We start from the raw sequence: 12,654 nt of genomic DNA on the forward strand, positions 1-12,654 counted from the left end.
ATCATACCGCAAGTAAAAATGGCAGTTCCACACATGTTTGAACCTAAATTGTGGGTTAATTAGGACCAAAAAGACCAGGCGGTTTGTATATCTTGTAAAATTCCAATATCGTTGGTGTATAATACACTGCTACAGCAACAAATAAAGAAATCATGTTGGAGAATACTTTGAAAAACGATAAATACCATTTCTTATAAGTGGGCCTTGTACTAACTTTTTAAACTAAACTATATTTAACGAAACAAGTTATAGTCCTATTCGGACCATAAATGAATGCTGAACATTGTAGAAGTGATTGTATAATATTTCAGTTCATTCGGATGAGAATTGCGCCTTGTAGGGGCTCAAGAAGCAAAATTGGGAGATAGGGAGCTGTATCAAGCTATTAATCGATTCAGACCATATAAGACACGTATTTTGAAAGTCATGAGAAAAGCCGTTGTACAAAATTTCTGCCAAATCGGATGAGAATTGCGCCCTCTAGGGGCTCAGGAAGTCAAAATCCCAGATCGGTTTATATGGCAGCTATATCAGGTTATGTACCGATTTCCGCCATACTTATCACAGTTATTGGAAGCCATAACAAAATACCTCATGCAAAATTTCAGCCAAATCGGATGAGAATTGCGCGCTCTATTGGCTCAAGAAGTCAAGATCCAAGATCGGTTAATATGACAGCTATATCAAATTATGAACCGATTTGAATCATACTTAGCTCAGTTGTTGGAAGTAATACCAAAACAATAAGTGCAAAATTTCAGTCAAATCGGATGAGAATTGGGCCCTCCAGAGGCTCAAGAAGTCAAGACCCAAGATCGGTTTAAATGGCAGCTATATCAAAACATGGATCGCTTAGAACCATAGCAAGCGCAGTTGTTGGTAGTGATACCAAAACACCATGTGCAAAATTTCAGTCAAATCGGACGAGAATTGCGCCCTCTAGAGGCTCAAGAAGTCAAGACCCAAGATCGGTTTATATGGCAGCTATATCAAAACATGGACCGATTTGGCACATTTACAATCCCAGCCGACCTACACTAATAAGAAGTATTTATGCAAAATTTCAAGCGGCTAGCTTTACTCCTTCGAAAGTTAGCGTGCTTTCGATAGACAGACGGACATGGCTAGATCGACTTAAAATGACATGACGATCAAGAATATATATACTTTATGGGGTCTCAGACGCATATTTTGAGGTGTTACAAACAGAATAACGAAATCAGTACACCCCTATCCTATATTAATGGTAGTAAGGGGGTATAAGAAATATGATATATAGTAGTATCGGTGTATATGTTACTTTTACCTGCTTGTAACTCATTCAGCGCCTTATTGATAATCTGTGGGCTTGCACAACGTTGATAGGCATTGGGATCAGGTGAGCCGGGAGAAGTGGGAGAACATGGTTCGCTTTGTTTTAAACTTCCGGATATACTATCCATCCTTTTTAAGACAAAACATGGAAATAAATAATTAAAGTTTAATAAGGAGACATTAACTTCGGAATTAACCTTGAAATAATGAAAGTGAATGAGTGGTTTTTATACACATTAGTTACCGAACCTGGTAGCTTGCCAAATTAAAAATGTTTTAAATATAATGCATAATGACTTACTCAACATGGCGATGACTGGCTACAAGTAGTTCGAAGTCTGGCCCAAATGATTGAATTGCATCTACAAGAAGAAATCCATGCACACTCATATTGATATTGACATCACCAGTTTTCTTTGTTATGCCGGTCTTTGCGCCTATAACTTGCATCTCAGCGATACTCTTTTGCCTTGACTGAATTTCCAATATAATTTGTCCAATAACAAATTGAAATATTGTTGTGTCAGAATCCTCAAAGCGATCATTGTTGTCTTCATAATTTCTCTCGTCTATTTTTGAATATTTTGTAGTGCCAGACAATTCAAGAGTTAGGGGATTCAAAATGCGTATGCAATCCGATATTTTTTGTTCGTTAATGTGGGCGACAATCCTATTTAAATTGCCAAACAGCGTAAAAGCTGGATAATCCGGATCAGATGTACTAATTATTCTCCTTTCAAGGTGGAGGTTAATATTGAACTTGTCCAATAAATGGTAGTTTGAGGAACTTTTTGCGCAAGCATATCCAATTTCTTTATTTTTACATACTAGCACTTGCATATCAGTAAGATTAATAATATATTTGTCATATATTTCACTATGCAACTCATTCTCCAAACCAGTATCGCTGTTTATTACAAATCTTGAAAGGAATGTGTCATTGCCCGCTGTAGAGTTCGCAATGTTTGTGTCTGGAGAAACTGATTTACTTGTGTGTGATCCTGGAGGTGTAGAACATGGTGTCATAAATAACTCTTCATCACTATCATTTTCATTGGCTTCGACATCCATACGCATTTCTTCAGTGGATCTCTCATTCTTAAATAACTGAAAACGTCCAAAGTCTATTAAAACTATTGAAGTATTTTTTTCTTTAAAATTGTCAACACATATGATTCTTGGTGCGGATATATCTATTTCGAATGACCATTTTTTCCGACTTTCCTACGAAATAAAAATCACAATCAACATGGAATATACTTATATGAGTATCTTTACACGACCATACCTTCTTTTGACCAACCAAAACGCTTTTCCAGTTTTTAAAAAACTTTAATCGGGATTTTCTTTCGACTAGTTGGTTTCTTACTGTTTTTAAGTCGGTTAAGGGTTGAATAAAAAATGATGCTAACCATTTAAATGCGGTTTCATTGTAAACAATATCTAGACTCTTGGATTTAATAATTAGACGATAATCTGACTTATGTTCTGGTGGATTCCGCTCGTATTGTAACTGAAACCATGGCTCGTCGCTTTCGTTATCAGAAATCTTTTTGGAAAAAAAGTTTAAAAATTCATTATATAGCGACTTGTGATTTGTATTTTCCTTTTTTTGGGGTTTTACTAAAAAGGGGAATTCTGTGGACTCTGTCATTTTATCATTTAAATGAATAGATCCTAATGATATGCCAACACGATACGATGTCAATTTTGGCTTTATTTCAACAAAGCAAAATAGATTTTTCAAGTTCATATCCAGCATGGTTGCATCAATGCCCGATTTAGATGATACCAAGGAAATTTTAACATCAGATAAGGCAAATCTAAAATTACCAAAAACAGCGTCACGCTTGGAAAACGTTTCATTTTCAATAGATTCCTTTAAGGCACTTAGTATGTCATCCTCAATGTGCTTATATGTTTCATTATTATCCATTCCAGTTTCTGAAGCTACATTCTCTGAAATCCCATACCACCCTAACCAGTTTGGGAACCAATGGTATAAGATGTTTTTGCCTTGCAATACAGAGCGAGTTGTGGAATTTATTCCTCTGTGACTAATATAGTTAAAGCATATATCACGCAAAAACTTTAAATCGTCAAGACTGCGATTTTTTTCAAAGTTGATTTTAAACTGCTTGTCCTCTTTAGACATATTTTCCGATGGGTTTATCAACAAACGTTTATAAATATAAATGTATCTAATATTTTCTCTTGCCATTGCCCATTTTTCTTCAACAGTGTGGTAGGTGAATCCATAACACTGCGCTGCATACTTCCACCATTGTTTAGCATCACTTAAAACTGACATCGTAGGTCTTGATACTTTAAAAGAACGAATTTCGCTAATTCTTTGCAGACTGGATATACATTGCATTATCTCAATGTACTGAACCTAAAAATATACAACATTAATATTAATTGCATTTGGTGAATAAAATCTTATATATAAAAATCAATTTGTGTTTGTTTGTTTGTTTGTATGTTTGTGTGTTCCTTATAGACTCAGAAACGGCTGAACCGATTTTCTTGAAATTTTCACAGAATGATACCGTGGTGAAAATAGGGTACTACATTTTTTGATATCTGAAGGGGGGCGGACCCTCCCCCCTACCTTAATTTTCAAAAACGCCAGATCTCAGAGATGGGTGGTGCGATTTAAGCGAAATTTTGTGTGCTCTCATATAGTACCCTAAAAATAAAAATTTGGTATCCAAATTTCGGATGGGGTACCTAGGGGGGCCGCCCCACCCTAAAACCTACCAAACATATATTTAGAGCAATCACGACAATATGGGACTCAAATGAAAGGTATTTAGGATAAGAAAACGTATCTGATATCCATTTGTCGAACCAAGTGCTAGGGGACCACCCCAACCCCCAAAACACCCCAAATCGAACATATTTACCGACCATGGCAATATGGGACTCAAATGAAAGGTATTTGCAAGTAGAATACGAATCCGATATCCAAATGTGGGACCACGTTTCTGGGGGTCCACCCCTTCCCCAAAACACCCCCCAAACAGGACTTATTTACTGACCATGGCAATATAGGGCTTAAATAAAAGGTATTTGAGTGTATAATTAGAATCTGATATCCAAATATGAGACCAAGTGTTTGGGGGGCCGCCTCTCCCCAAAAACCTCCCCCAAAGGGGACAAATTTACGACCATAACAATATGGGGCTCAAATGAAATGTCTTTGGGAGTAAAGCACAAATCTGATATCAATATTCGAGAAAAGTGTCTATGGGGCCACCCCACAACACCACCCTAAATCGGACATATTTACCGATCATGGCAATATGGGACACAAATGAAAGGTATTTGCGAGTAGAATACGAATCTGATATCCAAATGTGGGACCAACTGTTTGGGGGCCGCCTATCACCAAAAACATCCCCCAAAGGGGACAAATTTACGACCATAGCAAAGGTTTTTGGGAGTAAAGCACGAATTTGATATCAATTCGGAAAGAGTGTCTGTGGGGCCACCCCACCCCCGCAACTCCACCCAAATAGTAAGTACTTTCTGACTATTGCAATATGAGCCTCAAATAAGAGGGTTTTTAAAGTGAAACACGAATCCGATATATATTTTCAAGGCCAACTCACTGAGTGGCCGCCCATCCCACAAAACACCCCCCAAGTCGGTCATGTTTGCCGACTATGGAAATATGGGGCTCAAATTAAAGATATGTGGGAGTAGACCACGTATCTGATATCAACATTAGGGCCAACTGTCTAGCGGACGTCCAACCACCATAATAACCCCCAAATAGGACATATTTGCTCGCCAAGACAATTTGGGTCTTAAAGAGAGTGGAACTAAATATTCATAGTTTTTAGGGCCAATATCCCAAACCGGACACATTTGCTGACTTTTGCAATAAGGAGTTTAAATCAAATTAGAAAACGAATATGATATCCAATTTTGAGTGCAATGATATTTTTTCCGGGCTTAGTGTTTAGGGGCCCACCGCAAAACACACCTAAATCGGGCATAATTACCGACCATGTCAATGTGGAGCTTAAATGAAAGGTATTGGGGGGTAGAGCAAGAATTGATATCCATTTTTGGGACCAATTTTCTGGGGGTTTACCCCTTTCCTAAAATATCCCACAAACAGCAATATGGGGTTCAAATAAAGGTATTTGAGAGTAGAATACGAATTTGATACCCAAATGTAGGACCATGTATTTAGGGCATCACCTCTTTCCCAAAACACCCCCAAAGGAAAAAAAATTTTAGACCATGCCAATATGTGGCTCAAATGAAAGGTATTTGAGATTAGCAAACGAATTGATAACGTATTTTGGGGCCATGTGTTTGGGGACGCCTCATCCTGTAAACTCCTCTTAAGCCAATGGCAATATGGGGTTTAAATAAATGCTATTTAAGAGAAGAGCACGATGCTGATATTTTTTCTGGGCCAAGTATCTGGGGGACCACTTCTCCCCCGAAAACACCACTAAATCAGACATCATGAGAATATCGGGCTGAAATGAAGTATTTTAAGAATGGAGTACACCTTAAATTCATACACCAATAAAGATCATGTGGGATTCAGATAAAGGCACTTATATTGGTAAACTGTTAGTCAAGTTTGCATGATATTTCACTAAAAGATATTTAATTGTCGAAAATAAATATTCCAAGGAAAGTTTTGTTCCATATAAAGTAAAAGAAGGCGCAGCGGAGCGGGCCCGGGTCAGCTAGTTATTGATATATAATAAAGGGTGATTTTTTTGAGGTTAGGATTTTCATGCATTAGTATTTGACAGATCACGTGGGATTTCAGACATGGTGTCAAAGAGAAAGATGCTCAGTATGCTTTGACATTTCATCATGAATAGACTTACTAACGAGCAACGCTTGCAAATCATTGAATTTTATTACCAAAATCAGTGTTCGGTTCGAAATGTGTTCAAATTTTGACAAATTTTGTTCAGCGATGAGGCTCATTTCTGGTTGAATGGCTACGTAAATAAGCAAAATTGCCGCATTTGGAGTGAAGAGCAACCAGAAGCCGTTCAAGAACTGCCCATGCATCCCGAAAAATGCACTGTTTGGTGTGGTTTGTACGCTGGTGGAATCATTGGACCGTATTTTTTCAAAGATGCTGTTGGACGCAACGTTACGGTGAATGAACACATTTCGAACCGAACTATGATTTTGGTAATAAAATTCAATGATTTGCAAGCGTTGCTCGTTAGTAAGTCTATTCATGATGAAATGTCAAAGCATACTGAGCATCTTTCTCTTTGACACCATGTCTGAAATCCCACGTGATCTGTCAAATACTAATGCATGAAAATCCTAACCTCAAAAAAATCACCCTTTAATATAACACAACAACAAATATAAACCGCTTTAAGCCACGATATGCACTACTGTGCTTACAAAAGATAACAACCTAACTTAATACGAATTCCATAAATAAATTCATCGAAAGTTCCACAAAAAACGAACTATTGAAATTAAATTTTTCCATTATATTGGGTTGCCCAAAAAGTAATTGCGGATTTTTCATATAGTCGGCGTTGACAAATTTTTTCACAGCTTGTGACTCTGTAATTGCATTCTTTCTTCTGTCAGTTATCGGCTGTAACTTTTAGCTTGCTTTGGAAAAAAAGTGTAAAAAAAGTATATTTGATTCAAGTTCATTCTAAGTTTTATTAAAAATGCATTTACGTTCTTTTAAAAATAAAAAATCCGCAATTACTTTTTGGGCAACCCAATATTACATTTTTCCATTGAATTTTTCCAATATGAGGTATTATTATAGTACTAGGTGGCTGCTGAAATGGAATGTTTCTTTAAATATTATGAAGCTGGTGTCTAGAACCACAGGTCTCTATCGGATGCATATTACTTTATTGGTTTATCGTATGTGTTGTTCAAATACATGCTATATTCGTTACAAAAGTTTGAAGGTGCCGCAGAACCTTACTGGATCAAAGTCATTCTGAAGTTAGGAGTGCGATTTGTACTCTACTATCCAAGTCCTTTAGCGTAATTTCGATTCTAGAAAAAATTTGCACGTTTCTTTTACATTTTCAATCGAACATGTGGATTCCTATCGATCACATGGATTCCAATAATACTTCACTACAGTGAATGGTTTTTACTTAAGATTAGATTAATAAAACTAAAAGACAGTCTGACCTCGATTATCTGGAAACCTCCATTATCCGGGATTGACAAGATATTTTTGAATTTTTGTCATTGCTTCGATTATCCGTAATTGCCTCCATTATCCGGGAGTATAAGCGCACTTTGCCGTTATATTTTAATAACAAAATGAAAATAATTCGAAGATGGGAAATGTCTCTGTTTGTGAGTATTACAATTTAAAAGCATTGGAAAACGCAGAAGATCTAAAAGTGGACGTAGAAATTTAAAAAAGCTAAAGCATTCCACCCAAAGTTAAAAACAAGTTCGAAATATGAATATTATAACGGCTGGTTGCAAAAGTTTAAAAAGCGAAATGAAATTAACAAGCATAAGCTGAAGGAGAAAAATCCTCAGCTGACTTTGTAGTTGCTGTGAACATACAGCAAGCAAAAAGAAAAATTTATAATGGAAATGAAACTATTTTAAAAGTGTTTAGAATAATAGGAGTAGGTTAACTGCATTATTATGTACTAATGCTGCTGATAATTTCAAATGCAAGGCGTTAGTTATTGGAAAAATTGCTTGACAAAGATTTTAATAAGATTTAACAAAACTTGCCGTTATTTATAAAGCCATTAAAAAAGCTTACTAGTAAATTTCCCATGAACATTCCATTAAGGAACAAGAGATACTTCTCTCATATGAATGAGTGCAGTCTGATTAAAGATTAAGCTTCATGATAAGGGGCCTCCTTTTTTATGCCGAGTCCTAACGGCGTACCGCATAGCGACACCACTTGGTAGAGAAGTTGTAAGAAGGCAGGATATCTTAGAAATAAATCAAGCACAAAAATTTTGTTTATGTTCACGCCGGGATTTGAACCCAGTCGTTCGGCGTCATAGGCGGACATGCTAACCTCTGTGCCAAGTTGGCCTCCTAAAAAAGTTTAGGTAACTCAACAAATATTTTTCAGAATGGTTTCACAAACATTTTGTTCCCAACTTATAAGAGATAATTTTGAGAAAATTAGTAGAATCAGTTCGCAAATATTGTTAAGTACGATTTAGGTAATATTGCGTTGCACACACGCAATATTACCTAAATCGTACTTAACAGCTGTTTTTTGAGTGGAGTTACGCAGTTTCCCTAAAAATTGGAGTTCACGAATATGCTTAATATTCAGTGTACGCCGTTTTTTGGTGTAGTTACATATGAAATGATAACTGCTGCTTTAAATTGCTGCATTCTAAATCGTAAACTTGGCACAGTGCAGGAATTAATGCAACTTCATCTGGTAGTATTTGTTGGTCGGGTCACATTCTTTACATTCTCGACTCTCTACGCGGGACCCTCTTCTTCTCGGCGGTTGGTTTATATTATGGCAGCATAGCGTTGCACAAACGAAGTGTTCCCTAAACGTACTTGAGAGCTCGGCCAATCCTGACTTAAAGCTGTCCTCAGCTTCCTCATCGTCAAGAAGTCTGTTTCGGGGGCGTTCTGACACCAACCATCTTAAATTAAATACAGAACAAACCTTCCGAGAACTTATCCGCAGACCTTAATTGTAGCCAAAGAAGAAAATATCCGTATCTCGGATTAGGTACGAAAAATTTTTAAAGCCTTTTTGGAGTATGCTAGAAATGGACTCCAAAGACTAAACAGCTGCGGTGGTGGCGTCAGACCGTAGCGTGTTGTTCTCTCCTACTATAGGTGTGGGTGCTTTAACATCTGTAGTCGGGAGTAATGCTTCATGCGCACAACTAGTCGTCAGACTTATTAATGAGATCAGAAGCAGACCGAGAAAGCGATCTAGGGCACGACGAAGGAGACAGAGGTGAAGGTATCGGCAGCGCAAACGGGCGAAAGTTTAGGATTCTATAAGGGATAAAACTGACATTCCACGCACTTCTACGGAAGCCGGAAAAAGAATCAGAACTCCCGAAGACCATTACACCGGTCAGATAACCATAACACTCCAGATAGTTTCCTGCGGAGGTAGACAAAGTCGGAACAGGAACGAAGGAAGCGCGCACGGCCCCTGAGTCTTCATGGAAGACTGTGACTTCCAAAAGGAGGACACAGCCACAATGGTAAGGAGCCGCCCTCTTACACCAGAGTGGCAAGGAAGCACAACAAAGATGAGCTGACTTATGCAGTCATCAATATCGGCAGTACATCCGGCAGGATTCCACCAGATCATCGGTCCGAAGTACACGATCTGGTTAACGATCGGATTTTCGAATGCGATTATAGATGGGACATTTTTACGCTGAGTTTTGCGAGGGCGGAATGTATTTATACCGTCAAACACCTCGTCAGACGTATCTACGCTACCAGGGAGGTTTAGTCGCAGAGAAGTTGGAGGTCTTCCACAGGGAGGAGAAGGAGGAAGGAACTCTCCTTGTAGTTGGCATTGGTCAAATCTCCGTGACGAGTTTGGTTAAGACTAAAGGCATGGCGCACTACGGGAGCAAGGCTGTCTTTTTCAAGTTTAGGAAGACTAGGATAGGAAATAATCCTCATATTGAGACATAAGGCCGTGCAGTGGCAGGTGACTCAATAGCGCCCAACGAACAGGGGACTGACGACAAGACAATCATCGTCTCTCTCAATATTGGAAAGACTAGGATAACCAAAGATCCTAATACTAAAATATCAGGCAGTGCAGTGGCGAGAGACCCAACACAGCCTAACAAACAGGGAGCCGACGACAGACCGATCACCCACTTCAAAATTCGGAAGACTAGTTTAGGTTAAGATCCTAATATTGAACATCAGGCAGCGCACCGACAGGAGTCTCAATGCAACCTAACGAACAGGGAGCCGATTATGGTACCATCACCTACTCCCAAGAAGCCCATTTACTTAAGATTTGGAAGACTAAGATAGCCAAAGATTCTAGTATTGAAACATCAGACAGTACAGGGAATGGAAACTCAATACAGCCTAATGAACAGGGACCCGACGATGGAACCATTATCGACTTTATAAAGAGTCAGAAGACCAAGATAGGCAAAGAACATAATACGTTGACATTAGGCAGTGCAGTGACAGTAAAGTCAATGCAGTCTTAAGAACAGGGAGTAGACGATGAGATCATCACTTACTCCCAAGATGCCCATCTACTGGAGAAGCAATGATTGATGTAATCCAGATAAACTAAATAAGCAAGGGCAAGATTAATATTGCCTTATTTCAGGAGCCATGGACGACCCGGAACAAACTTTCTTGACTGAACCATATAAACTACCAATTACCGTCTGATGCAACAGTGGTGAGACAGGGAGGCGGTGGAGCATATTTGGCATAACTTTATCTGCCTTTCGACTCTCCGACACCGCCACTCACGTCGGAGCTGCAATGACTGGTGAACAAAGCAAAACAGACAGGGAACGAGGTACTAATAGGGTGCGATGCGAACTCTCACCACATTTCGTGGGGTAGTACCAACACTAATAAGCGGGGTTAAGCCCTGACACTTAATAATGGTAACACCGTTACCTTTGTTAATACGATTTGGGAGGAGGTATTAGATGTGACGATATGTTCACAAAATCTAATCGATGAGGTTCAGGATTGGAGGTCGCCGTGGAATACACTTTCTCTGACCATCGCTACGTTAGGTTAAAAATAGCCAGCGCCGCATCCGATAAGCTTTCGGAGAAAGTTAAAAACCAACGGGACAGAATTCGGAAGGCTACTCAGAAAAAGACTTGGGGAAGATAATTTAAATTGTCCAAGCATAGAAGACATTGACGAAAATGTCAACAGGATTACGACTGCATTGGTGGGGTCCTTCGAAGATGTTTGTCCTCTTCGGGAAAGGAAATCAGCCCAAGAAAACCTCTAGATCTAATTGATCCTACATTTTTAAAAATAATATTTCCCCGTATTCTGCCGTATACAATATTTGTTATTTCTTTAAGAAAATTATATTAAGGAGCTGCTATCCACAATCCTGGAAACAGGCAAGAGTAGTCCCGGTACCGAAAAAAATCAAGAATTTAGACCTATAGCCATGCTTCCATATATTTCGAAGATATTTGAACACCTTTTGAACAAACAAATTTCGCAAAATATCGCGGATAACTCACTTTTAACCAACCTCCAATCAGGATTCCGGCCGAAGCACAGTTGCACTACTGCACTTTTGAAAGTTGTTGAAGATATAAGAAGTAATATTGATCGCAACAAAATCACTTTTCTTGTTCTTTTAGATCATTCTTAGGCGTTTGACTCTGTTGACCCCAAAATTCTCTGTCTTAAACTTAAACATTTTTTAAATTTTCCGAATCTTCAACAAATCTGATTCATTCCTATCTTTTCAATCGTAGCCAATCTGTATCAATTGGAAATCGTAATTCTAGATGCCTTCGAATTTCACTAGGTGTCCCACAAGGCTCGATATTAGGCCCTCTCCTTTTTTCTTTATACAGCAATGACCTTCCCAAACAGTTGCAGAGTTGTAGTATACATATGAATGCCGATGATGTTCAACTGTATATAAGCTCGTCGGCTGAGAAAATAAATGATACCATAGATTGTTTGAATAACGATCTTAACAATATTAATGCGTCAAAATGCATAGCCATTTCCAGAAATCGCACAATATTGCCGCTAAATATTAATATTGTAATAAATGGTTCTACAATCGAAATGGTGACCTCAGCGAGTTTTGCGTAGTTTTTGATTATAAATTATCATGGGCGAATCATATTAAGGACATAGGACCTTATATATGAGTCGCTCGTATACTCCATTAGATATCCTGCCAAAACTTTTATATTCTTGTGAAATTTTTTCAAATTGTGATGCTGTTCTTGAAAATAAATTACATGTTTCCTTTAATGATGTTTTTGGTTTGCGTAGGAGAGATCGGATATCGAACTTTGCCAAACAGTTATATGGTGTCACTTTCGATTCATATCTTAAAATAAGTTCGCTGCTGGCACTGCACAAAATAATATACACAAATAAGCCGTCTTATTTGTCTGCTTTACTTCGTACTTCGGCAAACAAGTAATTCAAATACGACACCAATATCCCATATCGGATCAACAGTTTTTTACCAGTGCAATACGCCTCTGGAATACTTTCCCAATAATATCCAGACTTTAAGTAACGAAAAACAGTTTAGATCTTCGATTTTTAATCTTTTTTAACATATTCAATCTTTTTCTAAACAATTTATGAACAATTATGTTGTTGTTGTTGTTGTAG

At 38.1% G+C, this 12,654-nt stretch overlaps 1 protein-coding gene across 1 annotated transcript in view; it reads right to left on the reverse strand.

Annotated features, from left to right (window-relative positions):
• Window positions 1-12,654, reverse strand: part of LOC106094757 (intermembrane lipid transfer protein Vps13D) — a 502,283-nt gene that overhangs the window by 469,211 nt on the left and 20,418 nt on the right. The window contains exons 3-5 of the mRNA XM_059360895.1: window positions 2,603-3,709; window positions 1,616-2,538; window positions 1,307-1,443 (exon numbers count right to left, since the gene is read on the reverse strand). Coding sequence (XP_059216878.1) covers window positions 1,307-1,443; window positions 1,616-2,538; window positions 2,603-3,709 — 2,167 coding nt within the window. The remainder of the gene's footprint in view (window positions 1-1,306; window positions 1,444-1,615; window positions 2,539-2,602; window positions 3,710-12,654) is intronic.

The sequence above is a fragment of the Stomoxys calcitrans genome, chromosome 1 (assembly GCF_963082655.1).
Source record: "Stomoxys calcitrans chromosome 1, idStoCalc2.1, whole genome shotgun sequence".
Classification (NCBI taxonomy): Eukaryota; Metazoa; Arthropoda; class Insecta; order Diptera; family Muscidae; genus Stomoxys; species Stomoxys calcitrans.